At 43.6% G+C, this 15,146-nt stretch overlaps 4 protein-coding genes across 7 annotated transcripts; 1 reads left to right on the top strand and 3 right to left on the bottom strand.

Annotated features, from left to right (window-relative positions):
- Positions 1-1,601: 1,601 nt before the first annotated feature.
- LOC145940225 (uncharacterized) lies at positions 1,602-2,432 on the bottom strand. The gene has a single exon (XM_083045139.1). It carries the CDS (start codon positions 2,430-2,432, stop codon positions 1,602-1,604), a length of 831 nt encoding a protein of 276 aa, XP_082901265.1.
- Positions 2,433-2,561: 129 nt separating this feature from the next.
- On the bottom strand, positions 2,562-4,796 carry LOC145940224 (uncharacterized). The gene has a single exon (XM_083045138.1). The coding sequence runs from the start codon at positions 4,794-4,796 to the stop codon at positions 2,562-2,564; it is 2,235 nt and encodes a 744-aa protein (XP_082901264.1).
- A 43-nt stretch (positions 4,797-4,839) lies between these two features.
- LOC145940223 (uncharacterized) lies at positions 4,840-6,467 on the bottom strand. Its single transcript, XM_083045137.1, has 2 exons — positions 5,950-6,467; positions 4,840-5,815 (listed from the first exon to the last, which is right to left on the bottom strand). Exons 1-2 carry the CDS (start codon positions 6,465-6,467, stop codon positions 4,840-4,842), a joined length of 1,494 nt encoding a protein of 497 aa, XP_082901263.1.
- Positions 6,468-10,023: 3,556 nt separating this feature from the next.
- Positions 10,024-14,360, top strand: LOC145940971 (uncharacterized). 4 transcript variants are annotated; one of them, XR_014426101.1, is made up of 5 exons: positions 10,024-10,133; positions 13,107-13,338; positions 13,563-13,790; positions 13,860-14,096; positions 14,185-14,223. XR_014426101.1 is itself a non-coding variant. In XM_083046677.1 (4 exons), the coding sequence occupies exons 2-4, from the start codon at positions 13,223-13,225 to the stop codon at positions 13,949-13,951; spliced, it is 348 nt and encodes a 115-aa protein (XP_082902803.1). In that variant the 5' UTR covers positions 10,024-10,133; positions 13,107-13,222; the 3' UTR covers positions 13,952-14,360. The 4 variants fall into 4 exon arrangements, 3 of the variants coding, with proteins under 3 accessions (XP_082902803.1, XP_082902802.1, XP_082902800.1); XM_083046677.1 differs by having other exon boundaries at positions 13,107-13,250; positions 13,860-14,360; XM_083046676.1 differs by having other exon boundaries at positions 13,107-13,329; positions 13,860-14,359.
- Positions 14,361-15,146: the final 786 nt, after the last annotated feature.

Below are 15,146 nucleotides of genomic sequence, written 5' to 3'. Positions count from 1 at the left end.
GTTCTCTAATTTTCTACGAACTCGCTCGAGTCTTTCTACAGTTAATGGTAACGCTTGGATCGCTCGTTTGGCGGAGTCGCTATGTAGCCAAGATTTGTTCGCTATCGGTTTCGGGGGTGTCTTGTTCCCTTCCGACATTCACGCAGAAATATTATAAGGATCGGACTTACAGTATTACGGCTCGCATCTTTACGCTCTATATCGCTCAGTACGGCTTGGCTGCTGTTGATGCAACTCGATCGCTCCTGGGCTGATAACGGCTGGCGGCTTGGTGCTCGTGCTTGATACGGCAGGTCGTCGCTTGGTGATGACGCATTGTCCGTGAGATTGTCGCAGGTCGGCGTTGTCCTTGGGACGTTAACGATCCTACTCGTTTCTCAGCTGCTTGCTTATCGTTCTTCGTACTGCTTGCGTTGTCCGTCCTTCTCTCTCACTGTACTGTGGCTCAGTGATGCAAGATTTCACGCGCGACAGCCACTTCGCGACAGCCATCTTGCAGTGGAGGGGGTAGGTCGGCAGCGCAGAGCGCACCGAAAAGATAAGAACCCTTGTCCTTCGAACATATGTAGAAGAGGACAGGTATATATCTTTTGTCCTTTATTTTCTTTTGATAGAATAGAGCTACGAATTTCGAGCGAATCTGGAATACTGGCGATAGCGAGTAGGCGATGCGACCCAATATGCAAAAAGAAAATATAAAATATAAAAAATATATTTAATATTATAAAATAATATTAATAAAATTAATATATTTTAAACATAAATTAAGTAAATTATATTTAAAATTTTAATTAAAAATAATTATTAATTAGTAATAATTATAATTAATAATTATAAGTATTGTTCTCGCCTCTCCGATTTCAAAGTCTGCTCGGTTGGAGGTTCGGATGCGGTTTTCTTTCGCGGGTATCGCGTATCCCTGCACCACAGGGGGTTCAGACCCTCGATTTTGCACTCGAGGTTTAGCGCACTCGCGTATCACACACACACTCTCTCTCTCTCTTCTCACTCACTCGTACTTTCTTTAATGTCGCTCTTAAACTCGAATTCGATCGCGTTCTCTAACGAGACTGAATTCGGCCGTAAAGCAAATTCGGCAGGTCCCGTCCCTCGCCCTAAGTCTTTGATTACTCAGGGGCAAGGGGACCCGCGGAATTCACAAGAAAAAGCTGTTGTTCCGCGAAGCCTTCGGGGCTTCGAAATTCAGGCAAGTAACCGCGGCGGTTACGGACCCGGTCCGCAGCCCAACATCCCGCCCGCCTCGTCCATGAGACGAAACAGAGGGAAGTGAACTGCGCCGCCCGCCGTACGCCGCGGTTGTATGGTCTGGTGGCGGCATCCGCGCGTTCCTAGGGTGCTCGCAACCCCGGAAGCGGACATATCTTAGTGATGGACCGCGTGAGACGGGAAGAGGCTGTCTCCACCGTCACGACGCGGACCAATCCGTCGCTTCCAGGGTGCACCTCGCGAATCCTCCCAAGAGGCCACTTCGCTAGCGGCAGTAGCTCATCCTTGATGAGGACCAGGGTTCCGGGTTCGAGGTTGGCCGCCCGGTCTCTCCAGTTGCCCAGTTGCTGTAGGTGCAGCAGGTACTCCTTGGACTACCGGGACCAGAAATGGTCTCGCATGGTGGTTATCAGCTGCCCTCGAAGTCGGGAAGGTCCAACGCCGTCTGAGTTGCTAGGGGGCTCAGGCACGTTGATTGGCGCCTCCCCCAGTAGAAGGTGCCCTGGTGTGAGCGCGGTGAGATCTGCCGGATCAACGCTCATCGGGTGAAGGGGCCTCGAGTTGAGGCAGGCCTCCACCTGGCACAATAGTGTCGAAAGCTCCTCGTACGTCAGGAAGTGGTCTCCTAGGACCCTTCGGAGGTGGTATTTCGTCGACTTGACCCCGGCCTCCCACAGACCGCCGAAGTGCGGGGCCGAGGGGGGAATGAACGACCACTCCGTTCCGTCGGATGCCAGCTGTTTCTGGCATTCCTGGTAAAAGTCTACTGCTGAGTCGAACATCTCGCGGAGCTCCCGGTCGGCCCCCCGGAAGTTGGTCCCATTGTCGCTGGCCAGTCGGGTGCAGCGACCGCGTCTAGCGACAAAGCGCCGGAAGGCAGCAAGGAACGAAGCCGACGAGAGGTCCGAGACTGCTTCCAGGTGCACCGCCCTTGTGGCCATGCATACGAAGAGGCAGATGTAGCCCTTGGTGGTTCTGATCCCTCGCCCTTTCGAGGCCCGAAGTTGGATCGGCCCGGCATAGTCCACACCGGTGGACCAAAAGGGTCTCGCTTCTCGCACGCGATCGGCTGGCAGCTGTCCCATTTGCTGCTGGGCAGTCACGTCTCGGAAGCGCGCACATTTCACGCAACCGTGAATCACGGCTCGAATCAGCGTGTTGGCGTGGACGATCCAATATCGCCGGGCAAGCACACTGCGAGTCATCTGCGGACCGCAGTGTGCTTGCCCGGCGTGAAGGGTCCGATGGTGAGCGTCGCGGACGAGCAGCAGCGAGAGATGGTTCGTTTTGGCCAGAACGATCGGGTGTTTTTCTTCAAAGGCCAGCGGCGAGTGCTAAAGACGACCGCCGACTCGGATTAGCCCCTCAGGGCCCAGGATAGGCCTTAGTGCCCGGAGTGGTGACCGGCGGGGCAGGGAATCGCCGCGTGTGAGGGCCTCAATCTCGTTCGCGTAGTCCTGTTGCTGGGCTATCCGTAGCCACCGTAGACGGCAGCTTCCTAACTCGGCGGCGGAGAGGTGCGGGGTCCTCGTCTCCGGTCCGTCCCGCAGGAATCTGAGGCAATAGGCTGAGACTCGAATCAACCTGTAAAGGGAAGAGAACCGTGCGAGTAGCTCGTTCCCCGAATCCGGGCGATCCTCCGTGACCGCAAAGGTGCGCCGCTCCTCGTGTTCCTCCTGGTCGGCGGGCGCCTCTGTTGGCCAGGAATCGTCAGAATCCTCCAGCCATGGCGGGCCTCTCCACCAGAGACGAAGTTCCGCCAGCTCGGACGGCGTGATTCCCCGGGTAGCTAAGTCCGCGGGGTTCTCTCTCGTGGGAACGTGACGCCACCGCTCAGCAGGCACCAGCTCCTGAATGGCAGCCACCCGGTTTGCGACAAATGGCTTCCAGCGTGATGGGTGGTTGCGCAGCCACGCTAGTACGACCTTTGCATCGCACCAGGCATGGAGGTCACCATCAGCGACATCGAGGCCAGTCGCTATCCTCTTCAGTAGGTGTGCGGCTAGCAGGGCGCCGCACAGCTCCAGTCTGGGTATAGAGACTGGCTTGGTTGGGGCCACCTTGGTCTTTGCGACAAGGAGACTCGCCTGCCAGGTGTTGGATAGTCCGCGTCTCCTCACGTAGACCACCGCAGCGTACGCTCTCTCCGACGCGTCCGAGAACCCATGGAGTTCCAAGCGGTTGGAGACGCCTGTCCAGCGGGGAATTCTCACGTAGTCCAGGTCCAGCAACGAAAATGTAAACCTGAGCCAGCGCTCGTACAAAGGTGGTGGTAACTTATGATCCCATTCTAAGCCGGCCATCCAGAGGTCCTGAAGAAAAACTTTGGCTGCGACGAGCACCGGGGCCGTCCAGCCCGCCGGGTCGAAGAGCTTCGCCATGTCCGACAGAACCGAGCGCTTGGTGAGATCCTTGGTGGACGTCAGCCTTGGAACCGCCCGGAGCCGCAGCGAGTCTTCCGCGGGGGCCCAGATGACGCCTAGGGTACTTACGCCCTCGGTCGCCGTGAAGAGCCGCTCCGCCTGGTCCCCGTCCGGGCATAGCTGTGAGTGTGAGCTCGCCCATTTGCTGAGGCGGAAGTCTCCCGCCTCGAGAAGGTCCATTGCCTGCTTCCGGACCTGTAGAGCCTCCTCCATTGTACCCGCCCCTGCGAGTATGTCGTCGACATAGGTATTGGCGCGGATGACTGCCGCCCCATGCGGATGTCGATGACCTTCGTCCTGTGCTAGCTGCAGTAGGGTCCTTATTGCGAGGTACGGCGCCGATGCCGTACCGTACGTAACGGTGGTGAGCCGGAAGTCGCGTACTTCGTGTTCCGGATCCGCCCGCCATAATATCCTCTGAAGGTTGGCGTCGTCCGGATGCACGCGGATCTGCCTGAACATCTTTACGATGTCCGTCGTGAAGGCAAATCGGAAGAGGCGCCACCGGGAGAGCACCAACCAAAGGTCCGCTTGTAGCTTCGGTCCGGGAAGCAATACGTCGTTTAAGGAGACGCCCGTCGAAGTCCGAAACGAGGCGTTAAAGACGACCCTGATTTTGCCGTCCGGGTCCGTGCTCTTGACTACTGCGTGATGAGGCATGTAGTACGCTTCCCTGACGCATTGCTCCTGCGTGGGCACTGGCTCCATGTGCCCTAGCGAGAGGTACGAGGTGAGAAATTCCTCGTACTTCCGTTTGAGCGCCGTGTCTCGCTCCAGTCGGCGCTCCGTGCTAATAAGCATCTGCAAAGCACCGCGGCGGGAGGCTCCAATTCCCGCCGACGGTGTCTCCTTCCGAGGAAGGCGTACTAGGTACCTCCCATTCGGATCACGGCGATGAGTCTCCGCGAACAGCCGTTCGCAACGCTCCTCGTCTGAGGTCAGCCTCCTCTCATCCGGCAGATCCTCCAGCTCCCAGAACCGGCGAAGGTCTTCTTGAAGATCGGGCAGGGCCAACACGTGGTTAGAGGCCACACTGTTTGATGCTGAAACGTCCGAGAGTGCCCCCATGAGCACCCAGCCGAAGATTGTTGAGTGGGCAACTGGTTCACCGGGCAATCCGCGCTGAACCCCTCCTTCAAGCAGCATGCCGTAGACGTCCGCCCCAAGCACCGCGTCCACCGTAGCAGGTCTATCGAAGTCCGGGTCCGCGAGCTCGAGATTCCGTAGATGAGACGCCCCGCGGAATCTGTTTACCTGGCGTGAGCGCAGTGAGCTTGGCTAGGACCAGAGCTCTGGGCACCGCAATCCGCAGCGACGGTGATCGCGCCGTGCCGACCAGTATGGAGACAGTGTGTGTCACTCTACCTGTGGTGACGCCCTGCAATCCCGATACCGTGATGTTGACCCGGCGTCGAGGTATCCTGAGGTGTTGCGCCACTCGCTCGGACACGAAGGACGCCTCCGAACCTGAGTCCAGTAATGCTCGGACTGTAATTGTTCGGCCCGAGTCACCGATCAGTGTAACCATCGCGGTCGCCAGGAGCACCATGGCGGACGTAGAGATTGATAGCGCAGCTACTTTGGTGGTTTCCTCTGAGAGTGCAGGCATCTCCTCGGAAGAGGGTGTCTCGGACGAGACCGGAGAGGACTTCGACGTCGAGGTGCCCTCGGAGATCGCGCGATGCAGTAGCGAATGGTGTTTCTCGCGGCATTGGCGGCAACGATTTGTCGACGGGCAGGTCGAAACCACGTGGCCCTGTCCAAGGCAATTGAAGCACGCCTTCTTATTCCGGACGTGTTCACGGCGTTGTTCGGCAGAGAGGTCCTTAAACTTCGCGCACGTGCGCAAGGCATGCCGCTCACGGCACAACGGGCACAGGGGTCCGTTGTTGTGGGCGTCAGTAGACGTCGCGTGTGAGAGGAGTTCGCCGTTGTTACCGCCCCGCTTCGATTTAGACGAAGAGGGGACCGTCGCTGTGGTTCGCGGGTTGGCGGCATCCAGAGCACGACCTCGGGTGAGGAGAAAGTCCTTTAGCTCGTCGAAAGTCGGGAACTCCTGACTTGAAGACTGCGAAGACTCCCACAGGAGCCGAGTGGCCGAGTCGAGTTTCTCGACCAGGATGTGGACGAACCATCGTCCCAATACTTCACCGGACGACCCAGCGCTTTAAACGACCGCGAGGCCTGGTTGACTACGCTGATCAGGCGGTTGATTTCGGCCGCAGAAGATTTCGAGACCGGAGCCGCCGAGAGCAGCACTCTCATGTGAGTTGCCAAGAGCACACGGCGATTGTCGTACCTGGTCGTAAGCTCCTCCCATGCGAGCGTGTACCCCTCGGTCGACATTTCCATATTGGCGACGACGGCCGTAGCCTCTCCCGTGAGACTGGCCTTCAAATATTGCAGCTTTTGGATAGGGGCAAGACCCGTAACGTCGTGAACCAAGGACTTGAAGAGGTCACGGAAACCCTCCCAAGCTAGCTGATCTCCGCGGAACTTCGGCAGTTGTATTTGTTTGAGGACGGAGCTTGCCTCTCCATCCCTTGATTCCGTGTCCTTCAACGAAGTGAGGAAACTCGAGATGCGCGATTTTGCTGCCACATAGCCGTCCTCGGTCAGGGTGAAGACGTCGTTCTTCATATAATCGGCCTTGTCTATATCCTCGAAGCCCAAAAGGTTCTCGTGAACCTCCCAGAAACGTGCCCAATACGATTCGAGAAGCTGGAGGCGGGCCGTGAGGAAGGACCTTGTTAATTTGTCCTTGCCACTTTTGGTGACGTTTTCCCAAAATCTCTCGATCAGGCCGGCGGTGTACATCTGTTTCTTGATTGCAAGGTCTATCGCGAAGAACGTTAGGAAGGACCACACGCTCCGTTATCCCCTTGCGGAGCAGTCAGCAGATCAGACTTGTAGGCGCGGTGGACAAGAAGCGCGCGGGTCGACGAGTTTTCACGCCGCTGGACGAGACGTGCGCGGAGCGAAGAGGACTCGCGCTTGTAGGCGAGACGCGCGCGGCGCGGCGTGGGCTCGCGCCTATGGGCGAGACGTGCGCGACGCGGCGAGGGCTCGCGCTTGTAGGCGAGACGCGCGCGGCGCGGTGAAGGCTCGCGCCAATGGGCGAGACGTGCGCGACGCGGCGAGGGCTCGCGCTTGTAGGCGAGACGCGCGCGGCGCGGTGAAGGCTCGCGCCGATGGGCGAGACGTGCGCGACGCGGCGAGGGCTCGCGCTTGTAGGCGAGACGCGCGCGACGCGGCGTGGGCTCGTGCCTATGGGCGAGACGTGCGCGACGCGGCGAGGGCTCGCGCTTGTAGGCGAGATGCGCGCGGCGCGGTGAAGGCTCGCGCCGATGGGCGAGACCTGCACTTCACCCTGTAAAGGTGATCACGCGCGCACTGCACTTTATAGTTGCTGTCACGATGCGGGGTGTGATACCTGTCGGCCACTTACCCTAGACAGAGTCTACGAATCCGGCTCGAAGGACCAAAAATGTTCTCGCCTCTCCGATCTCAAAGTCTGCTCGGTTGGAGGTTCGGATGCGGTTTTCTTTCGCGGGTATCGCGTATCCCTGCACCACAGGGGGTTCAGACCCTCGATTTTGCACTCGAGGTTTAGCGCACTCGCGTATCACACACACACTCTCTCTCTCTCTTCTCACTCACTCGTACTTTCTTTAATGTCGCTCTTAAACCCGAATTCGATCGCGTTCTCTAACGAGACTGAATTCGGCCGCAAAGCAAATTCGGCAGGTCCCGTCCCTCGCCCTAAGTCTTTGATTACTCAGGGGCAAGGGGGCCCGCGGAATTCACAAGAAAAAGCTATTGTTCCGCGAAGCCTTCGGGGCTTCGAAATTCAGGCAAGTAACCGCGGCGGTTACGGGCCGGTCCGCAGCCCAACAAGTATATTTTATATATAAAAATCCACTCTTGGCCAATATATACGCCTTTCTATTAAAAAAGATTTTTTATCTTTAAAGAAATAATTGTAATAAAATAATATTTTAATTTATAAATATTGTTTAAAATTTTATTCTTTTTATTCCCTATTTATTTTGTACTAATGTACGACATACATATTGTTACTCAACGGAAACCGCGAGAAGGTGGTGGTTTCTTCCGTCAAAATATTTAAAATATTGTCAAAGGATCAATATTGAAAATAATCGACCAAAAATTTAAAATATTGTATATTGGGAAATGTATTTCAATCATTATATTCGGCTTCCCAACGAGCCGTGTTTACCTTTTTTGCGCGTGTTGATCGTTTTACCGCGCGTCTCGTCTTGTCAAGCAGCTCTCCAATAAGCTGTTTGACACAATAACAATCTAGCGACAGGTTTTTGACATTTATGTCTTCGAAATTCGTCGAGTCAGCTGTAGACCGTTTTACTATAAACATCTCTCGTTTTCGAGCAATTAGCTCTTGATCAGTACATATATTTCGCTTTAACAAATAATATAAAGTAACGAAAAATGTGTGTTGAATTGACGAAGCCCCGAAAAGCTCGTAAGCGAAGTTTTGCAGAAGCTTGGCTTACAGACGACCGATACAAATCTTGAGTATGTAAAGTATCATCTGATAGTAGTCTTTATTATTGCAGTATATGCAATAAAACTTTTTCGTGCAATTCAACATACATCCCAGTAAACATTTAATATCCTATGTATATACATTGAATATACATAATGTGAAAAAAATATACTGTACATATTGGATACATACACAGAATATACATAAATGTACGTATATTTATGGATATACATAAGATGTCGTATGAATAAACATAACGCGTATATTCAATCGAGATCACAGCGTAAATATACATAAAATATATCTTATGTACATTCTAGGTATATACATCAAATGTATATACATACGATGCACGCTGATGTAGATACATTTATGGATATACATAAGATATCGTATGAATAAACATAACATGTATATTCAATCGAGATCACAGCGTAAATATACATAAAATATATCTTATGTACATTCTAGGTATATACATCAAATGTATATACATACGATGCACGCTGATGTAGATATATTTATGGATATACATAAGATGTCGTATGAATAAACATAACGTGTATATTCAATCGAGATCACAGCGTAAATATACATAAAATATATCTTATGTACATTCTAGGTATATACATCAAATGTATATACATACGATGCACGCTGATGTAGATACATTTATGGATATACATAAGATATCGTATGAATAAACATAACATGTATATTCAATCGAGATCACAGCGTAAATATACATAAAATATATCTTATGTACATTCTAGGTATATACATCAAATGTATATACATACGATGCACGCTGATGTAGATATATTTATGGATATACATAAGATGTCGTATGAATAAACATAACGCGTATATTCAATCGAGATCACAGCGTAAATATACATAAAATATATCTTATGTACATTCTAGGTATATACATCAAATGTATATACATACGATGCACGCTGATATAGATACATTTATGGATATACATAAGATATCGTATGAATAAACATAATATGTATATTCAATCGAGGTCACAGCAAATTACATACAAAATATATTCCAGGAATATACATTTAATATGTGTATTCACACATACACGCACACGCACACGCAGACGCATGCACACACACACACATATATACTCATATATTACAATATATACAGGATAAGTCACTTAAAATATTATCATTTTGATTTATATTAATATTATTATTTGTAAAGGAAAATGGATTAAAGTAAAGTTCCATAGTTTTAAAGGAGACATAAATTGGGTCACAAATGAAATTTCTTTAGTTGGAGGCGTTTCAGCGATTAGATCATTATTTTTATTTTTTAAATAAAAGTACTCTAATTTTTTTATATCAATTCTTCGCAATATTTGATGTAAAGCTATAAAGATTAGATAACAAAAAATTGAATAGTTTTACGAGATATTTTATAATTTAATTTGACGCAATTTTACATAAACTATATGAAATATTCGTAAAATATTTATTTTTTAATTATCTTACTTCAATACTTTAATGTATAATAAGAGAAATCAATTGGTATAAAAAAACAAGTGCTTTTAAGATAAAATATGTTGTTGCTCGTTGCAAATTTAATAGTATTTATCAATTACTTTATCAGTATTTATGAATGTATTTATTTTATTAATTTATTAATTTTTTTAATATGTTTAGGTAATTAGAAAAATTTAGAAAAATTAATTTAGAAAACAAGGATCTATATGGTACCTGTTTCCACTAAATACTTCACTGATGCCACATTTATCGCGCATGCGCGAAATTTCGGCCCATCTCGCCCATATCTACATACATGTATGTACATGCCTTTATGATCCGAGTGCTAAGTACGTGCCACGTGTTAACTAGAACTGTGCCAAAGAAGAAAAATCGATTAAGTGATTAGAGTTCGTCAAGTTCAATTCTTGATTGAACATCTGCTGTAAAATAGTAAGTAGTGTATTTTTTTACGAAAACTATTAGTTATTTCTTTCTCTTCTTTTTATCTTAGAATTGTTAATCAAATATATAACCTATAAATATACACGTGAAAATGAGTAAGATATTCTCAAATATTTTTTTATCGTGTTATATGGTTATATGTTAGATTGAATTATATATAAAATCAAGTATTTCCTTCTTTTATTTAATCATGTAATTGAAATTAATAAAATCTCTCAGAAATGTGTGCACTGCGAAGGAATATGTATAACAGTTTAGTAATAATTACAAAATGACAATGCTTTGCACAATTTCAATAAATTTACTAACAAAATTTACCTACTATTTTCTATTGGTTAATTTCTATGTTGTGTTCATTGATCACTTTGCAATGATTGCATCGTGAACACGTAGATATATATAGAATGTCAAATTCAATCAATGCAAATTTATATATATATATATATATATATATAATTAATTTTACTTTTATTTTATTAGAAATTTATAATAAAATTATTGACGACTGCTTGTTATCGAGCGATTTTTACTTACTTATATTCTTATCTTTTGATGAGACTGAATTATTACAATTACCATATATTAATTTTTTACAGAATCATCTGGAACTTTTGGTGTTATTTACATTTGCAAGTAAATTACACATGTTATGACAAATAAACTTACAAATATATAAATTAATTATGAATAATGTTAATAAAAAAAGTAAATTTTCTAGACAACTTCGAAACAGATTAAATCAATCTTTAACTATACTCAATAGTCTCAACCTTGATACTTTAGAAAAGACAACTAATTACTCACAACCTGATACACTGAATATTTCTAAAAGTAACTCAAGTTGCAATCCTGATACTTATTTTGATCATACTTCTTAGAATGATAACAGTAACAATGACATTGATGTGCTTATTAATTCAAGAAATTTGAATTGTGGTGAAAATGTTCAGAGTGTCGACGTATCAAATACTAATCATGCTATTATAATTGAAAATAAAGAAAATGTTTTTTGCTCAAAATTACAAAAATGGGCCATTGACGAAAACGTAACTCACTCAACCCTTAATAGTTTATTGAACATTTTACGAGCAGAACCTGGGTATAATTATTTGCCCAAAGATGCGAGAACACTTTTAAAAACGCCAAATAATACACATGCAAAAAAACTCGGATCAGGGTTATACTATTATTTTGGAATAAATGAAACCTTAAAAAACCTATGTGATAAACAAAATATAATTAAGCTTAATCAAGAAATTTTACTAGCAGTGAATATTGACGGCCTGCCTATATCTAAAAGTACGAATAGTTCTTTTTGGCCAATATTATGTACTGTCAAATCAGTTAATGAAATTAAAAATAAGGTTTTTATGGTAGCTTTGTACTGTGGTAATGTAAAGCCCAATGCAAATGAGTTTTTAACTGACTTTGTAAACGAATGTATAGAATTATCAAAAAATGGAATATATATAAATTCTATAAGATGTCATTTCAAATTGTCAATGTTGATTTGCGATACACCTGCAAAATCATATATTTTAGCTATTAAAGGACATTCGGGTTATTTTTCATGCACCAAATGTGATATAGAAGGAGACATGGCTAATAGAGTACTGTGTTTTGTTGATACTGAAAATCTTCATAAAAGATCAGATTTTTCATTTCGAAATAAAGTTCAACCTGAACATCACATTGGCATTAGTATTTTATTAAAGATTCCGAATTTTAATATTATTGAGAATGTTCCTATAGACTATATGCATTGTCTCTTACTTGGCGGTACGAAAAGTTTTTTTTGTAATAAAATGTACGGATGGATTTATGGTAGACCTCCTTATAAATTACGTGCTCGTGACTTAGTAAAATTTCTGAACGTCTTTTAAGATTGAGGAGTCATTCCGTGTGAATTTTCTCGAAAAACTCGCCCTATTACTGAATGCAAAAGATATAAAGCAACTGAATTCCGATTACTTTTGCTTTATACTGGCCCAATAATCTTAAAAGATATTATATATTCTAAGATGTATAATAATTTTATTGTACTCAGTTTGGCTAGTTCAATATTAATCAGTCAATATTATTCTTGCTATGAAAATTATATTTCATATGCTCATGATCTATTCAAACATTTTATCATAAATTCGCAAAAACTATATGGACCAGAGTTTATTTCACATAATATTCATAACTTTTTGCATTTGAGTGATTGTGTTAGATTATTTGGTTCGCTCGATAATTTTAGCGCTTTCATATTTGAAAATTATATGCAATATTTGAAAAGCAAAATTCGAAAATCTTCTCACGCGTTAGAACAAGTAGTACGTCGAATTGCCGAAGAAAAGAATGTTAGAGACTCTGTTATAGAATCAATTAATACTTCTAGAAAATACTTTATAGAACACAATAAAGGCCCCTTAGTTGAGGGTTGTACTTCACCTCAATAGAAAAAATATGAAACTACCAACTATTGCATACATGTTGCAAGGGAAGCTGATAGGTTTATTGAACTTAAGGATAAAACTATCGTTGAAGTAAAAAATTTTTGTTACTATAAAAACTCTGAAATATTGTTAGGGCACGAGTATAAAAGATATGAAGACTTTTATTCCAAACCATGTTCGTCAGCTCTTTTTGATATACAGTATATTCGAAAAGTCGACAGTTCACTCAAAATGTGGCCTATTACGCACATCAATAAAAAATTAGTAGTCCTTATCCACAATAATCAATATGTCTCATTTCCAATGCTGCATCTATAAATCAAAATATCAGGATTGATTTAATCTGAATTAAGTGATTTAAACATCAATTTAAATCATGGTTTTAATAAACTGCATTTTTTTTAAATCATTGGTTTTAATAAATTATTGTTAGTAAACATATTCGTATACATATATATTTATTAGTATATATATTCGTTGTTTAATAACTTTATCTTATAAAGTTATTTTTTTATTAAAGTATAAATTATAAACGGACTAACATCACTTGCAAATGGGTTGGTACGTCGTCAAATTTGAAGATGATAATACGGTTGAAGCAGTACCAAAAACTTGGTACTCAAAAGATACAAAGGAATGCAACTGGCCTCCATCACATTGGAATGTAACTAAAATCAATGATTTTATAAAGTTTAAGAAGGCACCAGAATATAATTGGAACTATCATAAAGCTATTATTTTAGGTAGCTACGGTAAGATGTGTTTTTTTATATTTTTTATATTTTTTATTATATTTTTTATATTTTTTATACAAATATAACTAAATGAGTATTCTTTTTACTGAAATTTAAATTAATATATGAAAAATTAATAAACTATTTTATAACTAGTTAAACAATTTATAAATAGAGACAGCGATTTTGTAATATTGTTATACATTATGCACAGTCATAAAAATTTTCAATGTTGTTTTCAGATGAACTATCTGTTGCTCTGCGAAAAGCGAATAAGGCCAAATATACGTCTGATCTTTCATCACAAAATGATGAATTTAAGAAACGGCGACATAGTAAACGAGAAAAGAAAAAAACAGAAGAGAAAAACAAATCGACGAGACATTTGGCCAATAGTGAATCTTCTGATTTGTCACGGTCAGAATCAGATACTAATATTTATCCCTGTCCAAGCGGCCTTATAACAAATGGTAAATATTTGTTTTTTCTTAATAATAAAATAGTATTTTTTATTATAATTAATTTTACTATTCTTCTAGATAAAAACTTAGTACAAAATTTGCCAACCGAGACTGCAACTACATCAACAACTGAAATCCAAAGAATAGATCCAGGTAAATTAACACTTTAAAAGTACATTTTGTATTAATTACGGAAAGTCATGCTTTAGGCAAACGCTGCAAACGTATTCGAGCACAAAAGTCATTTTACGCTCGAAGCATAAAAAACAGTAATTTTTTCAACTGTGATCGAAAATATAGACTTTTGCAGAAAAAGTAATGAAAATATTCGCTTTTGTCTATTTTCTGCGTGAAGTCAGCCATGCTAGATCGTTTCCAAGACATTTTTATTTTTGATTTTTAGAATTTCATTGTAGTAACCGTATATATGTATATAATAAGGTAATAAACAATTAACACTTAAGTAGTTATTTTTGGTCACACAAATGGTAATGATTTTTTATTATTCAATTAGTTTAAAAATAATTTGTTTGACGTTTCAACGTTATAATATGTCATTATTAAGAGTTAACAATAAAAAACGAATAATCTTAATTGTGAAAATCTCATATATGTCACAACTATTATAGAGAGATAAAATTTCTCTAATTCTCCATTTACTTTCAGTTTGGCGAGTGGCAATGACTTTTCTACTCGTTCAGCGAATTTAATTTTTTGTTAACTATTGATAGCTATGAAAGCCAATTTTCGATGTTGAGTGTGTAACGGTCGCTTTTCGCGAGCTCGGAATAACTCGGTCGGGATCAGGGCTCGTAAAAAGGGTGAGACAACGAACGTAACGGTTATCGGTAACAAATGTAATTTATTAATTTAGGTGTCTGTATGTACAAGTGTTCGTGTGTGTGCGTGTGTGGGTGTGTAACGCCGGTCGTTAAAGCCCGTGTATTATGCGGGTCTTTAAATCGCTTCGGAGTGTTTACGTCGCCCGCTAGACGCGGGGTCGGTGCGGCGCGCGGGGCGCTCGGTGTTGTCGCGGCGCGAGTCGGCGCGAGTAGAAAAACGCGTCAGCTGAGAGCGGCCGCTCTCTTCGATATATCGATATTCGATATATTGAATAATTAAATGTGGCGCTCAGCGCCTGCTGCCCTGCCCGGCCGGTGTTCGCCGGGCGCAGCCTTCCGACGGATGGACGATCGGGAACGACGCGGGGGCGTCGTTACAAGTGTAGAAAAATATATCTGCTATTTCCGTAGCTATAATAATTAAAAATATTACTAATTCAATTTGTAAATTTTAGACTTTCAGAAGCACGTATTGAAAGAAATGAACGCTATGCACTTGAAATTGAATGATATAATGGAAAGT

This window comes from Prenolepis imparis, unplaced genomic scaffold, assembly GCF_030444845.1.
Source record: "Prenolepis imparis isolate NDT839.2.m4 unplaced genomic scaffold, iyPreImpa1.0 SCAF_9, whole genome shotgun sequence".
NCBI classification, from domain to species: Eukaryota; Metazoa; Arthropoda; class Insecta; order Hymenoptera; family Formicidae; genus Prenolepis; species Prenolepis imparis.
This window is presented reverse-complemented; position numbering and strand designations above follow the sequence as displayed.

Coding starts and splice junctions, on each gene's coding strand:
- LOC145940223 (XM_083045137.1), bottom strand. CDS start 6,467: ATGTACACCGCCGGCCTGATCGAGAGATTTTGGGAAAACGTCACCAAA. Junction 5,816..5,949: donor TGGGAGGAGCTTACGACCAG/GTACGACAATCG, acceptor GGTCGTTTAAAG/CGCTGGGTCGTCCGGTGAAG.
- LOC145940225 (XM_083045139.1), bottom strand. CDS start 2,432: ATGACTCGCAGTGTGCTTGCCCGGCGATATTGGATCGTCCACGCCAAC.
- LOC145940971 (XM_083046674.1), top strand. CDS start 13,140: ATGGGTTGGTACGTCGTCAAATTTGAAGATGATAATACGGTTGAAGCA. Junction 13,339..13,562: donor TATTATTTTAGGTAGCTACG/GTAAGATGTGTT, acceptor TGTTGTTTTCAG/ATGAACTATCTGTTGCTCTG. Junction 13,791..13,859: donor AAGCGGCCTTATAACAAATG/GTAAATATTTGT, acceptor CTATTCTTCTAG/ATAAAAACTTAGTACAAAAT.
- LOC145940224 (XM_083045138.1), bottom strand. CDS start 4,796: ATGCTGCTTGAAGGAGGGGTTCAGCGCGGATTGCCCGGTGAACCAGTT.